This window comes from Leguminivora glycinivorella, chromosome 6, assembly GCF_023078275.1.
Source record: "Leguminivora glycinivorella isolate SPB_JAAS2020 chromosome 6, LegGlyc_1.1, whole genome shotgun sequence".
NCBI lineage: Eukaryota > Metazoa > Arthropoda > Insecta > Lepidoptera > Tortricidae > Leguminivora > Leguminivora glycinivorella.
In genome coordinates, this window is record NC_062976.1 from 5,027,620 (window position 1) to 5,053,779 (window position 26,160).

Consider the following 26,160-nt stretch of genomic DNA (forward strand, 5'->3'; position numbering starts at 1 on the left):
CGGATGTAAATATCGTTATCGGTGTTATTTATGATGACAGGGCGTATAGAATTCTCAGAGGATGTTTGAAGATTATTGCCCTGATCTCTAGGAGCCGTGCCGGAGTTAGTCTCGGTTGTCCCTGTGCCGTGGAGAAGCGCGTTGTGGCGTCTAGGGCATCCGTCGACACCGCAGCGTTTTGCGCGGCAATTGTTCCACGTGTGTGGGTTAGACTTCAGGCAACGATAGCATATTTTAGTTTCTCGAACCCAGCGCCATCTGTCTTCTACAATTAGTTTTAAAAAGCTCTTACATGTCTTTATTTTATGAAACCCTTGTTTACAATACGCACAATGTTCAGAGGTTGTCTCGTTAGACACCGTAGTATGTATTGTTTCCTTTTTTAATGGAAATTTCGGAGCATTATTTCGTGATACGTTTGAGTACGCTGGTGGCGTTGGCGCCTTGACAGTACTGTCAGCAACAAAATTAAATTTTAATTGTTTGTCAGCCTCAATCAAAAGGAAACGTGACAATAATTCAAGTTTTGTAACACTCTGTTGCTCTGGCGTGTGAGCAGTTGCATAATCTGTAAAGCGCGACCTAGTGTGCTCACTCATTTTTACCAAGATGCACCGAAAAAGCTCCGGGGAGGATAAATACTCCGTTTGTTTGAGTATTGTGAGCGTAGTAACAAAATTTCGTAATTTGTTCGCTAACGTATTTAAATCCTGAGCAGAACTTAGCTTTTGCGTGTTCCGTAGGTCGGCGACTTCGCGGGCGACCAGCAGCTCCGGGCGCGCGTACGTCTGCTCGAGCGCCTGTACGACGTCGTCGGGCGAGCCGCAGGTCCACATGAGGGACGCGACGGACTGGTACGCTTGTCCGCGGACGGCGACGTTCAGGCGATCTAGGTTCTCTGAAGGGGAAAAGTTGATTTTACTTCTCTCATAACTACTTTCAAAGGCCATCCATTGACCGACTTCACCTGAGAATGTAACTAGCTCTGGTTTCTTTGGTCTGTTTGAAAGTGCGTTTATAGCCTGAGAAAGTTTTGTTATAGGGTCTATTGTGGAATGTTCAGATGGTACTGGTAGTCTTGGTGCCACGGTTCCGTAGTTATTTTCTAAAAGGGCTTGAGTAGGTTTCGAGAATGTTGCTCGGTTGACAGTTGGTGCTTTGAAAGATACCGAGTTGGCTGCGGCGGCCGGCTGTAAAAGAAGTCCTGGAGCGTCGCTCGAGGTGACAATCGGTGCCTCACCAGGTATGTTTTCATGGAATGCTACAGTCATGTTAGCATTTTGTTCCGAAACCCAAGTCGTAGTGCGCCTTTCAGCGTTATGATCAGAAAAATACGAACTACGTGAATTGACGGACTTATCTGAAGCTTCCAGAGCGGCGAGTCTTGCTTGCAGCTCCATTTGTTCCGCTTCGGACTCGAGGCCTGCGAGCTCGCGCTCGCGCTGTGCCTCTGCCTCGGCTTGTTTCCGTGCGAGTACGGCTTGCTGACGCGCGAGTTCGAACTCGAGCTCCGCCTGTTGCCGCTCGCGGTCCGCTTGTTGACGCGCAAGCTCACGTTCACGCTCCACCTGACGCCGCATAGCTTCTGCTTCGAGAGCAAGTTTCTGTGCGCGGACGGTTGCCGCAGAACGCGAAGAATGTGTGCGCTCGGTGCGCGCAGTATTACTGTGAATACTAGAAACAGGTTTAGACGGTCGTGCTTTGACATCGCCTTCGTTTTGCGAGCTAGTTCGAGCATCCAGGCGTTCAGCGTCGTGGCTAGGTTGTGCCACGTCGCCTCGTATGCTTGAACTGCTTGGCAATGCCGAAGCACCGTCGTCCGTCGCAGCCAAACCCGGCCGGGCGCTGCGCGGTGAACGTTGACGACGTTCGCGCTGCACCCGGACGGATTCCGTAGCCGCGGGGTCTGCCCTCGTCTTACTACGTGTTTCCATCGTAAATAATGTAGAGTAATGTAACTAGATAAATGACAATGAAACTACAATGACTTACGTGAAAATAAAAAATTGAAATTTAATTTCGACGGAATGGTAAAACTACGGCGAGAATGGACCAAAATGATAGCTAGCGGGGTTGTGGACTGTTATTATTGACGTGAAATGATGAAAACATGTAATAAATGCACTAATTTTAATTATTGGTAAACAAACACAAGCTTATTTAGTTTCGTGACAGAAGGCAGACTGACTGCCGATTGATTCTATTTCATAACATGAGGACAGTTTTTGAAAGTGACATAATTTTAAACTATGAAGGAGGTCGCGCACCAGCCAGTCGCCAACAATGACCTTGACAAAGATTTATTCAAATTTGAATTTTGACATGCTATCAATAGTCAAAAATAAATGATGCATATGTACATCACTATGCATTTAGGGTTAAATTTGTATTTTTTTCTAAAAAAAAACCATACCTCTGCGATAGATTTTAACTTCAATTTCTGTTGAGAAACGGGCTTTACTCACACTAAGTGTCAAAAATATATGCCAATCGCATATCGAACACACAAAGCCCGTTTCTTAACAGCAATTTATGTAACATCTATCGCAGGTGTATGGGATTTTTCAGAAAAAAGTTACGAATTAAAAAACTAACTATGCTATTCTGTTTCCTATAATGGACCTAACTATATGCCGAAGTTAACGGAATTCAATAAAAACAAGGTGTACAAGGCACGTACCAAATGTACCCTTGACTTTCATACACATATACATACATACAATCACGCCTGTATCCCATAAAGGGGTAGGCAGAACACATGAAACTACTAAAAGCTTCAGTGCCACTCTTGGCACATAATGGGTTGAAAGAAAACGAAACTGTGACATTACAGTGACAGGTTGCCAGCCTCACGCCTACGCCACAATTTAACCCATATCCCACAGTCGCCTTCTACGACACCCACGGGAAGAAAGGGGGTGGTGAAATTCTTAACCCGTCACCACACAGGCACTTTCATAAGATCATTATGTTAATGCCTAAATTGAAGAATAAAGAATTTTATTTCATTTCATTTAATTATGTCTATGATACACATTTATAAATAGGTATCAGTGGCGGCTGGTGAAAATTTCTGCTAGGCAACACTGAGCAAAAAGAAACCTACTTTAACATTAGGCACTTTACTAGTAATCAATTTTAGGCAAGCCGGTGGGAATCGGCTTGTATGGACCAGCCGCTGCTGATAGGTATTGTCACTGAAAAGGTCTCTAGCTCTATTTACCTGCATGCAATTTAATTTCTTAAGACTAGGCAAATGGACCATAAAATGATATTATAAATGAGTTAGTACATATTACTACCGCTACTATTTCAATTTCCCCACCCTCCCCTTTCACTCCCACATATGTGACGTTTCCAAGTAAAAGATACCACGGTAAATATTTTAAGCATAAAAATGCTCTAACTAGTAATTCCTATCAACATACGAGCTAATTTCATCCTTATGGTAAGCAACAATATGGTACCTTTAAATAAATAATAAATAAATACTAGAAAATACCTATTATAGGACATTCTTACACAGATTGACTGAGTCCCACGGTAAGCTCAAGAAGGCATGTGTTGTGGGTACTCAGAAAATGATATACATAATATATAAATACTAATATACATATAAAACATCCATGACTCAGAAGCAAATAGCTGTGCTCATCACACAAATAAATGCCCTTACCGGGATTCGAACCAGGGACCACGGCGTAGTACCTTTTACTCAAAAACGTCACATATAACATGTACAATTTACGGCTCTCATAATTTCTCCCACGTAGGGTAAATGCTCCTAACGGCGTGATTATGATATATATCGGAACCCGGTTCCGCGTTCCATTGCCGCTACGAAACCCTAAACGGCTCAAGCTCAAGGTTATAAATGGCGTCATTATGGTTCTTAAGATTTTTCAAACGATATGTTTAAATTGAATTAATTTTAGCCATATTTATTGCCTACAATAATTAGTAGGTGTTATCTATATATATTTTCACATTATCGGATGTATAGGAAGATATCATTTGACATCCTTCCTACATCCGATATCGGATCGGATAATGTGATAAAGCTCTAATTGCGTTTTCACATTATCCGGTCCGATATCGGATGTAGGAAGGATATTAAATGAAGAAATCAAAGATGGCGGCGTAAATATATGGGGTATCGCGATACGAATCGGTCCGACGACGGTAATGTCAAAACGCACTAAAGGTAAAGCGTTTCATTAAGTTGAATCCGACGAAAAATCTGTTGGTTTAAAATATAAGTAACTTATGGTAGGGGCTTAGTGCAACCCATGTAACTCGCTCACACAAAACATACTTACAGGAAGAATACTTCCTACAAAATCCAAATTTAACAGCAGTTCAGGATGCGTTGCCGAATAGCACAAACGCTCACGAAACGAAACGCTCGTAGATATCTATCTCTATCGCTCTTGCGGATTAGAGCGACAGAGCCAGACTACCTTTCGCGGTGTTTCGTTTTCATTTCGCGTCGGAGAAATGCCATTCGGCTACGGCACCAGGGTCTAATCGTGTTTACCCTTTCTAACCTGAGCACTGTCCTTTGGAACTATTTCATCATCATCATCATCGAAAGTGCCCAAATAAAAAACTTAAACTATATTCATGTGTATCCTATTCATGCCACCTTTACAGGATCAAATTACAGGCATAGGTATAGATAAATCGGTTAATCTCCTTATATGCCCACATTTACCACAAATTACCCACACGTGAAACTTATGTCCCTCACTAATTTGAAGCATTCTCACATTGTCCGATCCGATATCAGGTAAAAGAGAAAAAAATGCATTAAAATTTTAAACAGTTTTTCAACAACTCCCACACTAAGGCTGACCCTGTGTCGTGGTGGCCTAGCGGTAAGAGCGTGCGACTTTCGATCCAGAAATCGCGGGTTCGAACCCCGGCTCGTACCAATGAGTTTTTCGGAACTTATGTGCGAAATGTCATTTGATATGTTCATGGCTATGCAATAAATGAAATATGAAATATTTGCCAGTCGCTTTTTGGTGAAGGAAAACATTGTGAGGAAACCGGACTAATTCCAATCAGGCCTAGTTACCTTTCGGGTTGGAAGGTCAGATGGCAGTCGTTTTCGTAAAACTAATGCCTACGCCAAATCTTGGAATTTAGTTGTCAGAGCGGACCCCCGGCTCCCATGAGCCGTGGCAAATGCCGGGATAACGCAAGGAGGATGATGATGATGATGAAGGCTGACCTTGTGTCGTGGAAATCACTGAAGAATCGACAAATTGTCCCTGAAATTGTTGTGAACTTTATACTTTAGAATTTAGAGTATAATCTGTGTATAGAATGGTCTATTAAATAAAATAAATGCCCAAATGCGTTTTCACATTATCCGATCCAATATCGGATATAGGACAGATATTCCATGTAATTAAGCCGCCATCTTTGATTTTTGCCTTTGAAATCGCATCGGATAGTGTGAAAACGCATTAACATTTCACATCCATCTAACACCCTCGTATCGGACAATGTGAAACCTCTCTTAGGCTTGAAGTATCGCCCTGTCAATTATTTCAATAGCATTTCAATCAAGCGCCTTTATCCCATATCGGAGCCATTCCGTCCAAATCTATTTGGCCCTTGGACCTTTGCAACGCCATTTGAACCTTCCTTAGTTGATATAAAGTTGAGTTTAGGATGATTTGTTTTGTTTGGGCTTTTGGCTGTTTCAATAACCTATAACTCCAATTGCTAATTCGAGTCCAAAAAAACTACTACGATGTTGCCACTGCAATAAAATGTTTGTAAAATAGTATAATCCTTTTTTATAAAAACACACGCCAAAATAAATTATTTATTATTTATTTCAATCCTTTGATTTATATATTTAATAGTCTTTTATTATTTACATAAATACTAGGACGCTCGATTTTTTTCTTTTTTTCCGTGATTTTTAGTTGTAAAGTTGGTATTGCGCTTGTATCACTTCAGGTATCAATAACATTTGGTGCTATATTTTGCGGTATAGAACAAACTATTGATGATATAGATATTGTGACCAATTTTTTATACATATATTTTACAATTAGGTAATCAGCGAAATAGTGTATAGTGGGCTTTATGGTTGCTACGGCCGTCATTGTTTTGGAAGCGGACACCATGGTCTGTCAAACTATATTTGAATTTATTATTATGTATGATACACAGATATACAGACTACATCTCTTGATATATAATAGACAGACGTTAATATGCAAGTAGCGCTTTATTGACAACCGACACTTATGAACCTTTTAGATAAAAAATTGCACATGTAATGATCTATTGTTTTATCTTAAAGAGAGTATTTGCAAGTATGTAAGTAAGTTTCAGTAATGTTCTTCAATTTATGGTTCCAAATCTCCTGAGGAGTCTCAGAGATACATTGGGCACTCGTTCAATACGCTAAGGAAATACCTTTCGTGAGCCCCTGACTTCGCCACGCGCCATTCTAACGCTTACTTAAAATTAAGTCGCTTAAAATTAAGTTAAAATTTAGTTAATCACTTGACAACTTAATACGTGTGAACCAGCCTTGAGAGCCAGTTCAGGTGCTACCCTTCAGCAATAACATTCTAATATTGGTAATGGATTGTTAGACTCTAATGACTAATTTAATAAACATTGGCGAAAATTGCAGCTGACTGAGACAGAGCATCTTTAGTGCATACATTTGTCTGGTTTAAGTTTATTATTATTAGCAACGTGAATGAAGGTGATGTTGATTGTCACAAATACACGTAATATAATGCGAATTACCAACATTTATCATTAGTGGCGACCGGTGGAACTAATTTGACGTATGAGAATTAAAACAAAAAAACTAAAACGAATTTTCTTCACAATTTTATCATCAAGTATTCTTGGATTTCTTACGTGTCAAATAAAGAATGTAGAAGGTTGGCGAAACCTGAAAAGTATTTTGACAGTGACATAAGTGACATTGACAGCTGTGACATTGACGTATCTGTCGTAGTTTTTTTGGACTCGAATTAGCAATTGGAGTATATTTATTGAAACAGTATGGTAACATTGCGTGCTACATAAACTCTGTCAAACAAGTCTGTCAGTAAATAAGAACAAAGAAAACTATAGCTATCCTTTTCTCTAGCACCCTATAGAAAAGGATGCATATAGTTTTCTTTGTTCTTATTTACTGACAGACTTGTTTGACAGAGTATCTTATACTATTAAACGAGCAATTCTTTTATATTTATTTATTTATTTATATATACCGACCGACCGATCTCGGAAATCGCTCTAACGATTTCGCTGAAATTGTTATGTGGGGGTTTTCGGGGGTGAAAAATCGATCTAGCGTAGCCTTAGATCCCGGAAAATGCGAATTTTCGAGTTTTCATGAGTTTTTCTTTCGCGTTTGTAAACATAAAATATGGTTCTTAATTTCGCCGCGCGCGCATCGATTCCGCTTAGCTCAGTCGTACGAGGTCGGTCTAGTACGCAGATAGATCGTAGGTGTCAGGGTTACGAATCCCGGCCAGATATTAAGTTTTTGTTTTTTGTCTTTTTTTTTGTTTTTGTATTTATAAGAGTTTTTTTATTATTATTATATATGTGGACACGACAGGGTACGTAGCCGAATGCACAAACGCTTACGATAATATCTGTTTCGTAGCTATACTTTGTCAAACAAATCTGTCAGTAAATAAGAACAAAGAAAACTATATGCATCCTTTTCTTTAGGGTGCTATAGAAAAGGATACCTATAGTTTTCTTTGTTCTTATTTACTTTCGGGTACGCCGGCAGTACAGAAAACATAATAAATATTGGGGACACCTTACACAGATCAACTTAGCCCCAAACTAAGCAAAGTACTATGGGTGCTAAGCGACGATATACATACTTAAATATATGAAAACATACTTATACATAGAAAACATCCATGACTCAGGAATCACACAAATGAATGCCCTTACCGGGATTCGAACCCGGGACGGCGGCTTAGCACGCAGGGTCACTACCGTACCGACTGAGCCAGACTGGTCGTCATATATCACACTATACATCACAGGTACCGATGTGTACGTAGTACGTACAGTCACCGGCAATAACATCGCACAAAAAGGCCTCTAAAATATCTGGCACAAACTTATTCGTGACATTATCTGGGTAAAGGGATCGTATTGTCGATAACGGTAGCGAAAATGCTAAAATGTAAAGGAGCCCCCTTTCAACTTGAGAATTTTAGTTAAATATACAAGTGTTATTAACTAGATTTATCGAAAAAAAATTGTCCATTAAGACCAACTCAGTCAAAAGATATTTCAAAAAAAACTTTAAAATCGAGGTTCCGCTCTCGACTCTTTCCTCCTTCAAAACTTAATCAATCGGAACGAAATTTGAGAATCTGAATAACAATGAATTAATCTATGTCGGACCGTTTAGCTTTTTTGGTTAATTGTAAGATTCTTGGTTAATTGTTACCAATCTTGAGTAAGTATCACACCTTTTTTTGCGCCACAATGAAAAAGGCCGTTTTTGGAAATTTTTGATTGGCTCTAGTCTTTAAAAAGCATAATATCAAAAAAATCAAAACGGTCCGACACAGATAAAAATAATAACAATCTGTGTTGAAAAAATCATTGCTCTATCTTCAAAAACCAGGGAGGAAATAGTCGAGAGCGTTTGTATGGAGATTTGACCCCTACCGTATCGTATTAACATCCCTATTACACTGAGAGAAATTTGGATTGTGAATTTAACAAGTTCGACTTGTTGCGGTTTATCCGTTTGAATCAGCCAAACGTATGTTTAAAACAATATGTGTCAGGTTGTTTTTATAAAATCGACTTGTTGATTCAAATATATTGCCGATTCAAATGACAAGTAGCTTGTTGTTTGAACCAAAGAGCACGTAGGCGCTATTTTAACCAAAAAACTTGTTGAACGAACATGAAAACTGGTTGTATTTTTTCTCAGTGTACCCAGATAACGTCACATTTGAACTAGAGTCATTAAAAGCGTGTTAGATATTTATGCGTAATTTTTATGTGATGTTATTGCTGGTGCCTGTACGTTCAGGAATGACTCTAAATTACTTATAATTACCCTACAAATGCAAGACACAAGCTCATGACCTCGAACCAATGATAGTCCTGAACTTATCTATCGTACCACACGAATATTGAAATGTTATCAAGAAAAAATATAAATTATGATAGTCGTTATCAGTAACCTCTGCCACTGATAAATAAGTGACCCGGAGATGAGAGTGTGGTAACTTCTTACGATATTATCAAATGTTCATTTTTATTGAAAAATATATGTATATGATCATACGATCACTAAGAAACTACGCCAGAGGAGGCTCACTCCGCGTTTCTTCCGTACATTTCGACGGCCGCGAGTTCGCGCATGCAATGTCGCATGCAGTCCGTTGACAGGTTGTTGAGAGTGAGCATTCTGTACTTGTACTTTTATATATTCTGTGACTACGCCCATATAATTGTAGTTACGCCACACCTCGGACACTGGTGATCAAATATATGAAAGAGGCGTGTTCCTAGCACACAGTCTAAGCTCGTGTAGGTGAACGCGGACTATGCTTGTATGAGTGAAATATGACAGGTCGAGGTTCGCGTTTTTGACAGGCGGTAACTGTGAGGTAACCGAGAGGGGGTGGGAGGCACTTTCAGCGGGGAGCGGGAGTGGCCATACTGTACGATAGTACTCTTTATTATACTGTGGTTACGCGCTCATTTTAACCCTTTGACCGCCAAGACCGCTGTGGCAGTGCGCGGGGCACATTTCACGTAGAACCGACGGCCGTTGGGGCGGAAAGGTTCTCGAATGGCGACCGCGTACCGGAAGGCGCGGAGTGGGTAGGCCCCCCACAAGGTGGACTGATGACTTGGTGAAGGTTGCAGGAGTCCGCTGGATGTGGGTGGCGCAGGACAGGTCATTGTGGCAATCTTTGGCCAGCCTATGTCTAGCAGGGACTTCTTTCGGCTGATATGATGATGATGATGATGACCGCCAAGAACGCCTAAAAGCGTCGTATGCTGTCGCCATGACGCCAGCATCACCTAAAGTTGCTATTATGGACGCTATCAAAGGAATTGTATCGCTTAACTTCAAACCTGGGTAAATCCATTCTGCTATACGGTTGATTATCTTTCAGATCAATATTATATTTTCTTATATATTCAACCTTAAAGCAGAAAGGATTTAAGTAGCCAAGTTTGAAGTTATGCGACACAATTGTCCTGCTGACAGATAACGTTTACTTTCGTCATTCGTCAAAATGTGGCCTAAACGCCTATTGGCTTCGTTCGAAGTGCATGGAGGGAGTAAGCAAAGCGATCGCAGTGCTTGTGGTGGTCAAAATCGACACTGATTGTGGTTTGTCATAATTGTCATCTATCAAAACTCATAAAATATAATACAATGTGTAATGTTTGATATGGGGCTCCAATGTTGTTTCGTTGTTAATTGTAAAAATAATGGCATTGCACGTTCTATCCGTTTCTTAGAGCACACTGGAAATTGGATTAAAGGTCAAATGGATAGCTACCGTGAAAAGAAAACGTAAGTGACATGTCAAAACAAAACATTATAATAAATTATATTTAAGCTTTGTTTACCTAATATTGTTCAATACGCTGTTAGTATTTTTCCTACCGTAAAAGATTATGCTTAAAGATTCAGTCCTAGCCTGGGAATAGGCCCGTGTCGGATATTTCTGCGGCCGCGGACATGACTAGGTACTTACGTTTAGATTTGTTTTATATGGCATTAACGGGACGGAGGTTTAGCGAATACCATATCACTAGCTCGAAGAACTTGTACCATTACTCCTATGTTCTTCAAGATTCCTTATATGCCCTGCCAGCACCAATTTATTGCCTCTTTCTGTGGTCTGGGGTTGGAAGTTAATACCGTGAGTAATGCTTTGGAAACTAATTTTTGTTATTATATCCATGTCTTTATGATCTATCTACCTAAATTTTATTAGACTTGAAATAGTAGCTCTTGTTATTGGATTTATTTAAAATTAACGAAAAATCGTTAAAATATATAAAAGTAAAAAAAGTAAAAGTAAAAGTAAAAAAATCGTTTATTGTTGCACATAAACACAAAGTCATTTGTTACAAAAGATAGGTAAAATTTACATCCATTTGTGCATATCCTAATTATTGTTAACACAAGTTTCCAGGGGTCCCCGCACTAGGCTAGGCCTGTACCGCGGGAGACCTGTATTGCATTTATATGTCATGAAAGTTAGAAAAACAAGTTAGCTATATAATTAAAGTACAGTGTAAACAATGATTAAACATTGATTCTGTTGTCTAAAGTATTACAGTTTACAGAAGTTATTTTATACTATGGGTATAATTAAGTTATTACTAAATTACCTATTGAAGTAAGTTTTCAGTTTCATGGAAGTCTGTTGACAGTAGTTAGAAAATTAGAAAAACACAGTAACTATATAATTAAAAGTACAGTGTGAACAGTTATTAAACATTGATTCTGTTGCCCAAAATATTACAGTTTGCAGAAGTTATTTTATAGTATGGTTATAGTTAAAATTATTGTTAAATTACCTATTGAAGTAAGTTTTCAGTTTCATATGTTTGTTTACATGTCATTTTCTAACATTTTCCACTTCAAGTTCAAATGGTAGTGGGCGTAACTGTCGTGCACGAAGCTAATACCTCTACCAGTAAGTAGAGGTATTGGCGTGTAGGCCACATTTTGACGCGAAAGGCAAAGCGATCAAAAGGTTAAAACGATATGCGGCTAGCAATTACTAAGCATAATTCGTGTGTAGGTACGTTTGCGTAGGTAAATTATACCAATGTGGTACAGTCGAGTTCATAAATATGTGTACATTTCTTAACCTTAACTCTATGCAATAAGGTGAAAAAATGTACACATATTTATGAACTCGACTGTACTAGTATTCCTAGACGAAAATTGCAAGGTACAGTGAGCCGCGAAGTTGCATGGAGAAATCATGAATGAATTCATTCATAAATTCGCCATGCACTTTTGCAGCTCACTGTACAAAATTAACAAGACTTTCTGATGGCGGCCACAGTTACACAGCTTTATCGAAGAATTAAAAACAAAGGTATTGTCCTAAGATTAAATTGTCTTCCTCGGATTTTTCCGGCGGTGTATATTTCCGGGGTCAGACAACCTTCATCTCTTTACGCAAGGGATTACTTACCCAAGAACAATGAAAAGAGGTTAATTGGTATGTAAATTACCCTACCATGTAACTCGTTTTCATTGTTCCTGGCAAAGGCCCTGCCTACATACAATCTACAACCTACATCAGTTGAGAGTGACACTGTTTTATTCGATCCACATTCCAAATCGCATCTAGAGCAATTTGAAGCTTTTTTTCGATTCAGGCAGGCAGTCAAACCCAAGTAGTTTAAGCTACTGACAATTTCAGATATACATTAGAAAATAGTGGGACCCAGATAACTCTGCAAGACAATCACAATAATGCGATTCGAACTTACAACCTAAGACTAAACGTCAAATTGACGTTTATACTCTTTCACTTAGTTCTATTTTAATTTATGCAAACTTAGATTAGGTGGCCTCTTTCCGTTACTCGGTAACACGCATACGGCAATGAACTTGAATCTTATCAACCGACGAGACACCGGTTATCTTCTTAATAACAATCACTGGCTTAATCAGATAACTTCGTAACTCATTCGCTGCCCGTCCGTCAGTCGAATCGGTCCGTACGCTAAAGGTGCACAGAATACCCAGTCGTGTATAAAGCTTAGTGTACACTAGCCAAAATGTTGCTACGTCTTTTCCACGTATGTGTGGCGTCACTGTTTTGGTACACGATTTGGTACGACCTGAGTTATGTGAACATACCGTTCCCGAATAAGGCCTATGAGGAGTATCCATTAAGGGGGAGAACTACGTTCTTGACGTTCTGGTGTTTGGTGAGTTTATTTCGATGTGTTATATATTTTTATAGCTCATATTTTTTGGGATTTTTTAAATAATTTTCATAAAATCGATATACATAGAACTTTACAATATTGACATCGTAATCACCATTTCTCATTTTTTTAAATTAAATTATTGTGAATATGTCATCAATAGTTAATATTATTTGTAAACATCGTTACTAAAGTCACGTTACTCGTTAAAAAAACCTCTTTGACTAAGATAAAATAAATATACCTAATCTGAAACAATTGAATTACAGTTCCTAATGTTTGAAACACAACAATAAACACGAAAAAGTGAAAATAATCATTGATATTTTTTTTAACATACCTAGGTATGTAGGTATATATATACCACACGCACCCGGGAAGCTTCGGTTGAGAGGGAATGAGCCAGTCTCTCAAAGGGTTGCAAATTAAATTCTTACTACAGTTCAATTGTAACTACATACTTGATAATCCTGTAGTTCTAAAGGCCACTGCACTCTGGCTGCCCAGTTTCTTAAAAAAAACGGAATATTGTCTCATCAGACGTCACAGATCACATAATGTGCCTAAATCACATAATGTAAAAGGTGTTTTACAAGATTAACAACAACATGATTTTTCGCAAAATCTAAATCGCCTAGTCAAAGTCATTGAGGAGACTTTGACCCCAACTATATTAGATATATGTGTTTGTGTACCTAGTATATTGTTTGTTAGAACCAAGGCCGACCGCTTAATCTGATATTCCTAAGGGCGTGTTCACGTGTATTTAAATGTGACAGTCAAATAAATAAAATATTCAGAATTTTTGATTATTTTGTTTTTATTGAGAATAATTATACTTCCGGCTCGTTAGAAATTCTTATCATTAGGTATACATATTTATAATTTGTAGGTTCTTTAAGAAAAAAGGTGACTGATTATTAAATAACAGGTTACATAATTCAATTAATTAACATTATAAGGTGCATTAGGGTAATTCCGAAAGTCGTCTAATTTCGAAAGTCACACAAAAATCCCCCTTCCCCTTTCGGAATTACCAGAGCATTTCTGTCATTCGGAATTATCCTAAATGGGTAATTCTCAAAATAGTGGCATCGTACCCTGCCATCACGTTTTTGAATAGAAAGTATGCGAAATATATAATTTTCACATATAATTAAAATTTTCATAAGTAGGCATTAACGTGACACATCGAGGCGAACACATATTTTTTCTATAAATATAATACTTTTGTAAAAAAAAAATAAAGAAGACCGTTTTCTACTGTACCCTGCCTTGTCACAACGCGACACTGCTCAAGTTTTCGCTCTATAAATTATTAAATTGCAGTTTTATGATAATAAAATATCGTTTTTTGTACAGAATAGACTACTATATTCTTAAATATACGTTGCACGGGATGTTTCGATTACTTTTGAACACTAATTTTCACCTTTAAAGTTTGTCCAGCGATATTTTCTCCATATCCTGTACGTCCGCGGTATTGCACCTCACTCACACACAGAAAGTCTTATTGAGGCCCTAATATACGTAAAACACGTAGCCAGTATGGTTCTAGCCGCCGGTGTAAAGGTTTGTGTGTGAGGTGCTGCGGTCTTGTGGTTAGAAGTTTTCAAAGTGTGACGTTCGGAGTTTGTAACAGGTATGTCCACTTTATTCTGGCATGATTATTTTAAAATATTAATACGGCAGTTTTTTTACCAATAACATTTTAATGTTGTATTGAAGTATAACTATGTATATTAAAATTATGACAGTTGTATTATCAACAGTTTCGGAGATAATATCTAGTTAATCGGATTTTCACTACACCCTGTGTAACTTTATCCTGCCATCACTCTGCAGGGTAAAGTGACTGTTGACAGGATAAAGAAATACAAGTAAAAAAAGCTATTTTGACATGGTTTTTACTAACTTGCAATGTATGCATGTATGTATGTTTGTATGTATGTTGAGGTCAAATCTTGCAACCCAATTTGAAGCAGAAATATTCAACCGACTGAGCTAAAATTTTGTATACACGCTGCGGATGACGTTCGCATATAAGCGCCGATATGGGGCATTGGGTCCTTCGATATTGGGCAATAGTCTGCTCAGCGCCGAAGCAGTCCCGTCGAGGCTAGGAACCAATTTGATAAAATGTTCCTCGGAGTACCAATTTTGGTTTGAATTTAAGCCCAAGTACTTAATTTGGGGCGTAAGAGGGACCGCCTCACCGCCAATAGGCAAGGCAACATCCCTATCGCTCTTGCATATAGGCATTACAGAACCAGATTGCATTTCGATCGGCGTATAGCGTCAACGATTATCATTTTGGCTAGGTCGGCAGCAATCACTTTCTTCGGACAGAAGCCAATCTTTCCTTCGAAAACCACGTCATCGGTCGTGGCAAGTAACACCGCAAGCCCAAACAAATTAATGCGCCTAACTGTGAGCTCAGTTGCCACTGTGGCTCTTCTTATTATCCTGGTACTTTCTTCCCCTCACGGCTACTATTTTGTCATCGGCATAACAAATGGTGATCATATTATGCGGAGAAGTTGGACTACTCTGATAGCCAAGTCAAAGCCGATGCTCCAGAGCAGGCGCCCAGTACCGACCCCTGTGGAAAACTGTGGGTAGGTTATGATTATTATGAATATGCATGTGGGTAAGAAGAAGAATAAAGAAGTCAGTCTTGATTTGAGCACGTAGTCTCATTGACCTGTCCCTATACGTTTATATGGCGCAGCCGGTAGGAACACCACACTCCATTCGTCTTTCTAGGCATCTTCCTCCTGATTCATTGAGCAGTACTCTATCTGCAAGGTAATGCCCTATGGTGAATGATGATCTTCAAATAGAAAGGCGCATCGTGGAAGCAATGCGCCTATTTTATTACCACATAAGGAAGAAAGCCGAAGTAATTGGCAATGTCAAGAGATACTGCGATAGCTCCCTGCCTTTTCTCTGCTACCAGACCGCTGTATTTATGCAGCGCATCAATTGCGTCTATCGCTTCTCCCAGAACCCGATCTCTGATGTTTGGGCACGTGTCTTTCAAAATGCGTGCACAGCAGTAGATGAGACTTACGATGATGCGCTCAACATCGTGCCAGTTTCATCTAGGAGGGCAATGGGACGGTATCCTAAGGGACAGTCAGCTGGACTACCCTTTTTCGAAAGACACAGTCTGCCCACCTTCCAACGAGAATATATACCCTCTCGGAGGCAGTCGTCAATGTGGCCACGTAATCTACTTCCAAGATGTTTAAAGAGCCAAGGCACACCGTCCGGCCCTAGAGTGGCCCTCATTTTAAATACTGACCTCATTATCTCGACATATGTTACCAAGGAGACATCAAGGAGACGAACCAACTCTTCCACTGGGGCAGCCATTGCAGGCATTACATGCACAAGTACAACTCACATTGTGAATCATGATATGTGCTTTGTTGTTTTACAAGACTGTGATTGTAGGTACTTATTTATTTATTCTTTATTGCACATAAAAAAGTACAAAATGGTGTACATAATGCCTTAAGGCATTCTCTACCAGTCAAACACTGCAGGCATCGTGACTGAAAATAATAATCAGATATCACTTACTGTACTTCAACTGTTTTGAATAAAAAATAATGGATATTGTTTAAAAAAATACTTTTTTTTGCTTTTGTTTCTACTTAAAGAAAAAAAATTGAATCCTAACGAAATCATAATAGTCGATATACGTTGAATTATTAGTGGTAAACTTGTTTTTTTTATTCAAACTCTCTTTATCCTGCCACGTTTTCCCTGCTACCCTGTCTATTCACTTTCTCCTGTATGTCTAAAATTTCAACTCGCTATAACTTCTACGTTTTTACGACTATTTCGTTCCCTCCTGAAAATTCCGTATTATTGATGTACTCAAAAACATATTTAAATCCAAAAAGGTACAAAAAACCATTTTCATTTTTTTTCATTCACTTTACCCTGACGGTGCCACTTTTTTGAGAACGAACCTAAATGCACCTTAGTACTTTATGCACACGTTATTTAAGAAAAGTCCAAAAATACTTGTATCAAGATCGTAGATCTCAATGTACAGCCAATTAAGACTACAAATCCTAACTTCACAAATTCTACACATTAGTTAAAACTCACGGCCTATGCAGTTTTTTCAGTACAGATGGTGCTTTTTTACGCACTAGTGCTAGAAGTGGTTCATTTTTTGTCAGGTCGAAACTTCGGAGGGCCATCAGGCCCCGTAGCCGAATGGCATTTCTCCGACGCCAAACGAAAGCGATACGCCGCTGGCTCTGTCGCGCCAATACGCAAGCGCGATAGAGATAGATATCTACTAGCGCTTCGTTTCGTGAGCGTTTCGTGAGCGATTGTGCCATTCGGCTAGCCACCCTGTACTGAAAAACGTCGTACAATACATGTGCAAAAGGGAAGTACGAAACGAGTGGCGATAAATTAAAACACGACCGAAGGGAGTGTTTTAAATCGACACGAGACTTTTTTACGCACTTGTATCGTAATTTACTATTTTGACAGGCGCATACGCCCATTAAAAGTAATCATGTCAATGTATCCGCAGCTTTAGAAATACTACACTTCAATGAATGCGTTTTGCGGTAATTGACGATCTCGCAATCAGCTAATTGCTCAGCGTTCTGAGTAATTAACGTGATTACGTAATTTGAAGTCTGAACTATATCATGAAATAGGTATATTCAGTATTATGTGTAATTTAATATATAAGTGGTCTTGTAAATAATAAATTAAAATTACAGGAGTTATAACCAGCTACTTTTTTGTGTGGCGTGCTATGACAAAAGAGTACATGCTTTTGGTGCAGTAAGTACGTTTTCATCTAAAATTCCAAAAGATACCTTACTGCAGATACAGAACAAGGACCCTTTAGGCATAGAATGACATGATTACATATAATCAAATAAGAAACTGGTCTTTGCTACGCAATGAGGACCAGGTTCTTACTTGGTTACCTATCTCCTACTGTCTTGCAGTGCCTTTTCCTTGTAAAACGCTATCTCCTTTACTTTAATCTTTTTTTTTTATGGACTGATCGGCGATTGACCCTAGTCACACCAGTAGGCCTAGCACATGATGGCCGCGAGAGTATGTCGCCGCGAGATAGATGACACGTCTTCTTCTAACTGTATTAATGACATAAGGACGGGTAGTCTATCTCGCGGCGACATACTCTCGCGGCTATCATGTGCTAACCCTGCTGATGGGAAGTGAAGACAGAGTCTAAGATGGAGCTCACCGATTCAGTAATAGCCTATTCACTCTACGTTTAAAGAGACCGAGGTCGTATTTCTCTGGGAACACCGATGCTGGGAGCGCATTCCACTCCTTTGCAGTCCGCATTACAAAGGATGAGGCAAATCGCTTTGTGCGGATAAATGGAACACTAACCACATACGGGTGCATTCGTTCCCCTCGCCTGGACGTCCGAAGATGGAAAGGAGAAGGAGGAATTAGGTCGTGCAGTTCTTGAGCGCACTCCCAGAATGTATCCGGTAGAATATCGACAGACAAGCGACTCGACGGCGATGTTCTAGGGTCTGCAATTTTGCCTTAATAGTAGGGTCATCGCCGAAGAGCCTATGTGCCCGACGCTCTATCGCATCCAGGGCCGCCAGCTGATACTTGGCGGAACCGTCCCAAAGGTGACAGCAGTATTCCACGCACGATCGGACCTGTGCTTGGTACAGGGAGATAAGCTGATTCGGCGTGAAATACCGCTTCACCTTAAATAGGACACCAAGTTTTTTGGCAGCATTTTTAGCCCTGGACTCTATGGTCGACCCAAAGTTTAGGTTGGACTTCAAGCTTACACCGAGAAGTTCTAAGTGGTCGGTCAGCGGAAGGGACACATTCTGGAAAGTGGGAGCCAAGGTAAATTGGCTCCGCTTAGCGGTGAATAAACACGCCTGGATTTTGGTGGCGTTAAATCCAACCAAATTGGCCTCGCCCCAGCTGGATACGGCGTCCAGGGACAAGTTCAGGCGTTCCACCATCGCTTCCCTGAGGGATCTGGTGTCATTCACACTGGCCCTCGCATCGGAAAGATATCTTTCCGTGACCGTGCTGTCATCCGCATACCCAACGATACCGGGCTTAAGCAGGTCATTGATGTGCAGCAAAAAGAGGGTCGCGGAGAGAACTGAGCCCTGAGGGACCCCGGCGTTTATAGCCAACAGATCAGATGAGCACCCGTCTAGGACAACTCGAATAGATCGGTCCCTCAGGAAGTCAGTGATCCAGGAGCGCAGGCCAGGCGAAATTCCGTAGGCGCTCAGCTTGCATATTAGGCAGTCGTGCCACACTCTGTCGAAGGCCTTGGAAATGTCGAGGGACACGGCTACAGCCTCTCCGTCTGCAGTTGCACAGATATCTGATTTCTGACATATTTTTAAATGAAAGGAAAAATAGAATAATTTACACCCCCGGCAAGACTCGAACCTGCGACCATGCATTAATTGCCGATGACGGTGCCACCAACATAGCCAGGAAAACCTGTTGGATACGTGCCAATATTTCCATGCCTTCCCTCAGTTCCTAAACGCCTTAGGGTGGCATTGCAACCGATTTCTTAGTTAATACAACTACAACCTAATTCTAAATTGCACAATTTGTTGTTCCAGGTACTCCAAACTGTCTACTTCACCGTGTCAGTCCTGAATGACTACGTCGGCACCAACGTGGACCACCCCAAGCATACCTCCATCCTCCGCTCAATCAAGGACAAGCTTTTCATCCTCGCCTTCCCCGTGGCCCTCTACGTCACCTCGGCCTTCTGGGGCATCTACGCCGTCGACAAAGACCTCATCTTCCCCGACAAAATAGCCAACGCTATCCCTTCATGGGTCAACCATACTATGCACACATTCATTCTCCTTTTCATCGTTTTAGAACTAGTTATCACTTATAGGAGATACCCTTCCAGAGCGGTCGGCTACTCGATCGTCATTCTTTTCAATCTGACATACACCTTCTGGTTCCATTGCATTTATTATCAGACCGGGGTGTGGGTGTACCCTATTTTTAATGTGCTCAACTGGCCCGCTAGGGTTGGCTTCGTAATCGCCAGCACCACTTTCGCGCTCGGATTCTACTTAGTCGGAGAGAAGATGAACAAACTTGTGTGGACGAAGGTTGATAAGCGGAAGGTGAAGAGCAAATAAGTGTTAAGAATGTTAAGTAATATGTTAAATTATACAAAGACTGTCTTCCCAATGCCTTTGTTTCATTTTTTCTTTTGGATTTTTCCCCGCAGACATGCATTTTTTCCTATCATACAGAGTGGGGCCTGTAACAAAGGCGAAGAATTGAACTCTAGACTATTCTCCTTATACTGATCAACATTTGTTCGGCGACTTTTAAAAATAACTTGTATTTTGATTTTTATCACCCTTGAAAGTTTTTTCTAAGAGGTAATGTATTGCGAATTCTGTTAAGTCTAAAGTGTGACAACGTCAATGACAACAATAATGGCGTACATTGAAGCTAATATTTATTTTGTATGAAAAATTAAAAATTTAAAGACTTCATAATTTTTAAAAGTCACTGAACAAATGTTGATCAGTATAAGGAGAATAGCCTACAGTTCAATTCTTCGCCTTTGTTACAGGCCCCACTCTGTATATTTAGAATGACGCTAATATATATTACACTCCTACGTCTATCGGTTCCTTTTAGTTCAATCGATTTTTGCTTTATACTTGCAAATAAACAAAATATGATAGCTTTTATCATTTGTTCAAACATAAGTATCTATTTATCAGATCTACATGTTTTATTAAATATAGATAATTAAGCGATGTCCGATGTTTTGATCGACATTTTTATCACATACCAGATAAATAGATAAATTTTAGTTGACCTTAGTGCGTTTTCACATTATCCGATCCAATATCGGATGTAGGACCGTGCCTTTGAAATCCTTGCGACATTTGACATCGGATCGGATAATGTGAAAACGCACTCATAGTGTATGTTTATAATTGTGCAAATAAATTGTGAATATGAATGACAGATCTAAATCGTATATTTATAAACTTTAAAAACCTATATTTTATACAAATGCGTCCCAATTAGGTCCCCCCCCCCCCCCCCAATATTATGTAATGTCTCAGTATAGCAGGGTAAGCAGGAGCGACTCACTCCGCGATTCTATCACCGCGCTACCGTATATTTATAAACTTTAAAAACCTATATTTTATACAAATGCGTCCCAATTAGGTCCCCCCCCCCCCCCAATATTATGTAATGTCTCAGTATAGCAGGGTAAGCAGGAGCGACTCACTCCGCGATTCTATCACCGCGCTACAAGTACATCTCGGTGGCCGCGAGTTCGGGGCCCATTCAGTGGTGACGACGTTCGCGCGGCGCAATAAAATTCAATGTCGGCTGCTAGCGTGCGGTCCGTTTGTTAATGTAGGTAAGAATTTAGAATGCCGGCACTTTATGAACATCAAAGGACTTCTGTAGGTACTTATACTATTATACATATATTATGTTGTAAGTACTATTATAGAGGTATATTCTGTGATTATAGATAACACAATGATGCAGAATATCACCCAATACACATTGATACTAATAGATGGGCATTAACTCGTTAATTCGTTAATCGTTAATTAACGAAGTTAACATTTCGATTAACGGATTAACTTTTAAGTTAACTTTAAAAAAACGGACTCATTAACTTCCGTTAAATTTATTCTAGTCCATTAACCATTAATCTAGCACGGCAGGCGCCAGCGGCGCAGCGAAAAATACGTTGTGAACACTACCGAAATAGGTACTGCAAATTGATCGATTTACCGGTAAATCCTAGGCTTCACCGATGTCGTTCGTTAAAAATACGAAATTATATTATACATATATACACTAGTATTTTTACCAACGCTTTTTTTACCAACATTGATTCAGTGAATCCTAAGTTTTTACCATGGCGATTGTGCCAGGGCCGCTAATTGGAGCACAATTTATGACCGCATTCACTTCAAACAATATTTGTTAACATTTCGGGCTTTACCTATTTACATCAGGGATGTTTTGAGAGGTTTTGCTGTCCTGTATAGTAACATAACACAATAAAAGATTTATTTAGTTATGTTTGTTAAAAATATATAACCATAAAATTTAATTAATGTAAAAGTTGGAAAATTACAATAGCTAATAACTAAACACTAATAACGAAAAAAAACTTAAAACTATCCATTACAATAAAATGGATTATTGATGCCAGTAAAATTCAATTTTTATCACGTGTTAACGGATTATCGATTAACTTTAACTTTTTTTTTTTTTATACTACGTCGGTGGCAAACAAGCATACGGCCCGCCTGATGTAAAGCGGTCACCGTAACCTATGGACGCCTGCAACTCGAACAGTGTCACAAGCGCGTTGCCACCCTATTAGAAACTTGTACACTCCCTTTTGCTGTGTTAAGTACACAGCAAAAAGGAATGTACAAGTTCTAAGGAGGGTTCGGGTTGCCGACGACTCAAAGGACAATAGACGGAACAAGTTAGTTCCGTAAGTCCTCCCGTCATCAGCACACCGCACCCTCGTTGAGCTCTGGCAGCCTTACTCACCGGCAGGAACACAACACTATGAGTAGGGTCTAGTGCTATTTGGCTGCGGTCTTCTGTAAGGCGGAGGTACTACCCCAGTTGGGCTCTGCTCTAGATTCGAGCGAGACGATATCCGCTGTACTGTGCCCTACCACACAAAGCGGAATATCATTCGCTATGCCCTACCTCCTCTCCTATGCCCTACCTCCTCTCCTATGCCCTACCTCCTCTCCTATGCCCTACCTCCTCTCCTATGCCCTACCTCCTCTCAACTTCCGTTAAATTTGTCGAAATGTACCTATCGCTTTAACGATTAACGAAGTTAACTTTTTTAGTAACGGATTAACGATTATCGAAGTTAACTATTTGATTAACGGTGCCCAGCTATGTTGATACTACGAGTAGCACGACACAACGCTTAATTACAATTTATAAATTACTGATCATTATAAAACTGGATATTTAGGTAAGTTTCTCAGGTGCATAAAATTTATTCCCGATAACCACGACAAGATAAAAAGTATAAAAACGCATATGCCCAAGTGGTCCCTGAAAAGAACTCATTTGTGAAGTCAATACTCGTCCACTATACTCACCGCAATATTAAGTGGCGACTGCTGGTATAATGCTATCCCTTTTATTTCTCTGGTCTCCATTAGCATGAAAGAGATAGCAATATGACTTCGGTAGTGCAACAAAATGCTTCCATCGGGATTCCATTCAAAGAGTCACCATCACTCGTATCTGTCGTTTTGCGGTGAAAAATCACCGTTGAAAATGGCGTCGAAAATTTCATGCTCTCGTTAGAAAATATGCAGTTGGTTTTTAGTAAAAATAGGGCAAAAAAAGTAAGGATAGGGCCAAGGGCAGTAGCTAGAATTCAAATTAAAGTTGTTAATTATTGGTAGAGTGTAGTACTGTGCAATAATGTAGTAGTGCTACATTATTAAAGTCGATGGTGATTCTCAATGTATTGCCCCAGAATACCTAACTACACGCTCTGGAAATAGTGTATTTGACTAAATTTGAAACAAATGATGTCACAGTAAGCATAAAATAATAAAGTACTAGAAGCTTAATAAAAATGAAGACAGAATTTAGTTTTACAATCGTACAGAACTAGGTGTATAAAGAGTAACTTAACAATCACTGCCGTGACGACATGCATTTCATATAAATTCTATAGTAATAAATTGTTTTGACAATTCGACAAAAAGTAGCTGATTTAAATGGTAGCTAAGTACCCTTCGCCTTCGTGTAATTTTGACTGAACATTCGCGTTTGTATATAACGCAAATTTTATTGATTGATGAATTCGTAGTCTGCACGCTTAGTTCGCATTTTCGGTAATAAATAAAAAAATTGTTTATTTCGGACCAATTAAAAATCCATAGAATTTGTTCATATAGACTTAATATCTAGGTTGTTAGTGACTTAATATCCTAAGGGTAGTTCTACAACTATGCTTTATTTATAATAAAATTTACTAAACTAAACTAACTAAACATGTATGCGACATGCCCTACTTAATACTACTTATCTCTCTTAGCGGGCAGTCGAGTCGCTCTGCCAACGTTCTCAGCATAAGACCGATATTTTTCGTGCCCATACGACCCGTCCTTACGAAGCACTAAATAAGTCAGTGGATTTTAGTATTTCGTTTTTAGCCTGAAGTGCAGATTGGATAGGGATTGAAAAGTGACATGTAGGTGGGAGAAGGTCTGATACAGACAGACATTTGTATGGAAACTGTGCTGTCTGCGTGTAGTCAGCTTTCGCGTTTGGTTTAAATATGTAAATTACTGTCAGGTGCCGTAGCCGAATGGCATTTCTGCGACGCGAAACGAAAACGTAACGCCGCGAAAGGTAGTCTGACTCTGTCGCGCCAATACGCACGAGTGACAGAGATAGATATCTACGAGCGTTTCGTTTCGTGAGCGTTTGTGCCATTAGGCTATTACGCACCCTGGTCGCCTAGCCAAGGTCACAATCTCGTAAGCTTATCGTAGCTACCCTTTCTCGAAAAAAGGTAAAATTATATAATCACCTTCGACCTGTAAGTGACTTTAAATATGTGTACAAAACTCGAGAATTTAAGTGTTATAAAAAATCTTTGTCCCATTATGTAAAAAGGTTCTTTGACCGCCAAGAAATATAAACACAGCAAGTAAACACTTGCAAAAAGTGAATTAATATGCACCCCTGTTTATTTTTAAGCTAACGATTTAGCACCGAGCACGCGTAGGGCGTGAAGTCGTCAAGCGTGAGTCGCGACTTATTTGTATGTGACTAGAAAATGGCGGGACGTAAGTGCGTTTTCACATTATCCGATCCGATATCGGATGTGGGAAGGATTTCAATAGTAAAAATCAAAGATGGCGGCTTAAATGTATAGGATATCGGTCCTACGTGAGTCGCGACGTCTTGGCATATACTACTCTTGTAGGCCTAGCACGTGATTGCCGCGAGAGTATGTCACCGCGAGATAGATCAGATGTCTTCTTCTAACTGCACTAATGACATAAGGACGGGTAGTCTATCTCGCGGCGACATACTCTCGCGGCAATCATGTGCTAACCCTCTTGGTCACCCAGGGAGGTGAGGGGGGCAAAAAACGGCAGTAGTTATGGTCACGTAGTTTGGGGATATTTCCTAACTTCGTTTTTTTATACTACGTCGGTGGCAAACAAGCATACGGTCCGCCTGATGGAAAGCATTCACCGTAACCTAGCAGGCAATTAAATTTGGTCGCGCGATAGACGATAAAATATCAGGCCGTCCCTATCGCACTATTAGTAAGTGCTACCCGTGCTATGGACGCCTGCAACTCAAGAAGTGTCACATGCGCGTTGCCAACCCATTAGAAACTTGTACACTCCCTTTTGCTGTGATAAGTACACAGCAAAAAGGAGTATACAAGTTCTAAGGAGGGTTGCCGACGACTCAAAGGACAATAGACCGAACAAATTAGTTCCGTACGTAGGTACAAAAAAATCGTTCCGTCGTTTTGAAATTTGACATAATTTTGTAGTTACACGTTGGAGTTTGCGTGAAGTATGTAAGTATATTTTTAAACCGAAAGTCCTCTAGTCGTGCATCGAATACCTACCGAAAAATGTTTTCCGATACACCACGAGATAAAAAGCAGCGCCCGTGGCCTGAAAAGAACTCATTTGTAAAGTCAACCCCGACGTCCAGTACAAAATGCGCCGATCGGAATTCTATTCAAAAAGTCACCCGTCACTCCTATCTATTCTATCCTTTTGTGGCAAAAATCCCGTCAAAAATGGCGACGGGTTTTCGTGCTACAAAGTATGCAGTTTCAAGTGAAGTGCAGATTGGTCAAGTTTTCAAGAGGTAAAGATAAAAGAGCCAATTATTAAATGGAACTTAATTTCCATTTTTATCCATAATTTTTGTAATAACCGACTAAGAAAGTGGCGCCCTCTCTAATTTCATACTATTGTATGTCGCACTTTTTACTTGTACTCTCACAAGTTGTGCGCACTGTGCGCAGTCGATGATTAAAATTTGACGGCACCTAAAATGGTGCTAGCAGTATCAGTACCGCTGTGTGTGTGTGTGTGTGTGTGTCCAATCACAAGCATGGTACCAAAG

The 26,160-nt window shown here is 39.8% G+C and overlaps 2 protein-coding genes across 2 annotated transcripts; one reads left to right on the plus strand and one right to left on the minus strand.

Annotated features, from left to right (window-relative positions):
- Positions 1-26: 26 nt before the first annotated feature.
- LOC125227461 (uncharacterized abhydrolase domain-containing protein DDB_G0269086-like) lies at positions 27-2,259 on the minus strand. The gene is made up of 2 exons (XM_048131788.1): positions 1,357-2,259; positions 27-898 (listed from the first exon to the last, which is right to left on the minus strand). The coding sequence occupies exons 1-2, from the start codon at positions 1,932-1,934 to the stop codon at positions 592-594; spliced, it is 885 nt and encodes a 294-aa protein (XP_047987745.1). The 5' UTR covers positions 1,935-2,259; the 3' UTR covers positions 27-591.
- A 10,473-nt stretch (positions 2,260-12,732) lies between these two features.
- LOC125227265 (androgen-induced gene 1 protein-like) lies at positions 12,733-20,194 on the plus strand. Its single transcript, XM_048131527.1, has 2 exons — positions 12,733-12,963; positions 19,605-20,194. Exons 1-2 carry the CDS (start codon positions 12,811-12,813, stop codon positions 20,142-20,144), a joined length of 693 nt encoding a protein of 230 aa, XP_047987484.1. The 5' UTR covers positions 12,733-12,810; the 3' UTR covers positions 20,145-20,194.
- Positions 20,195-26,160: the final 5,966 nt, after the last annotated feature.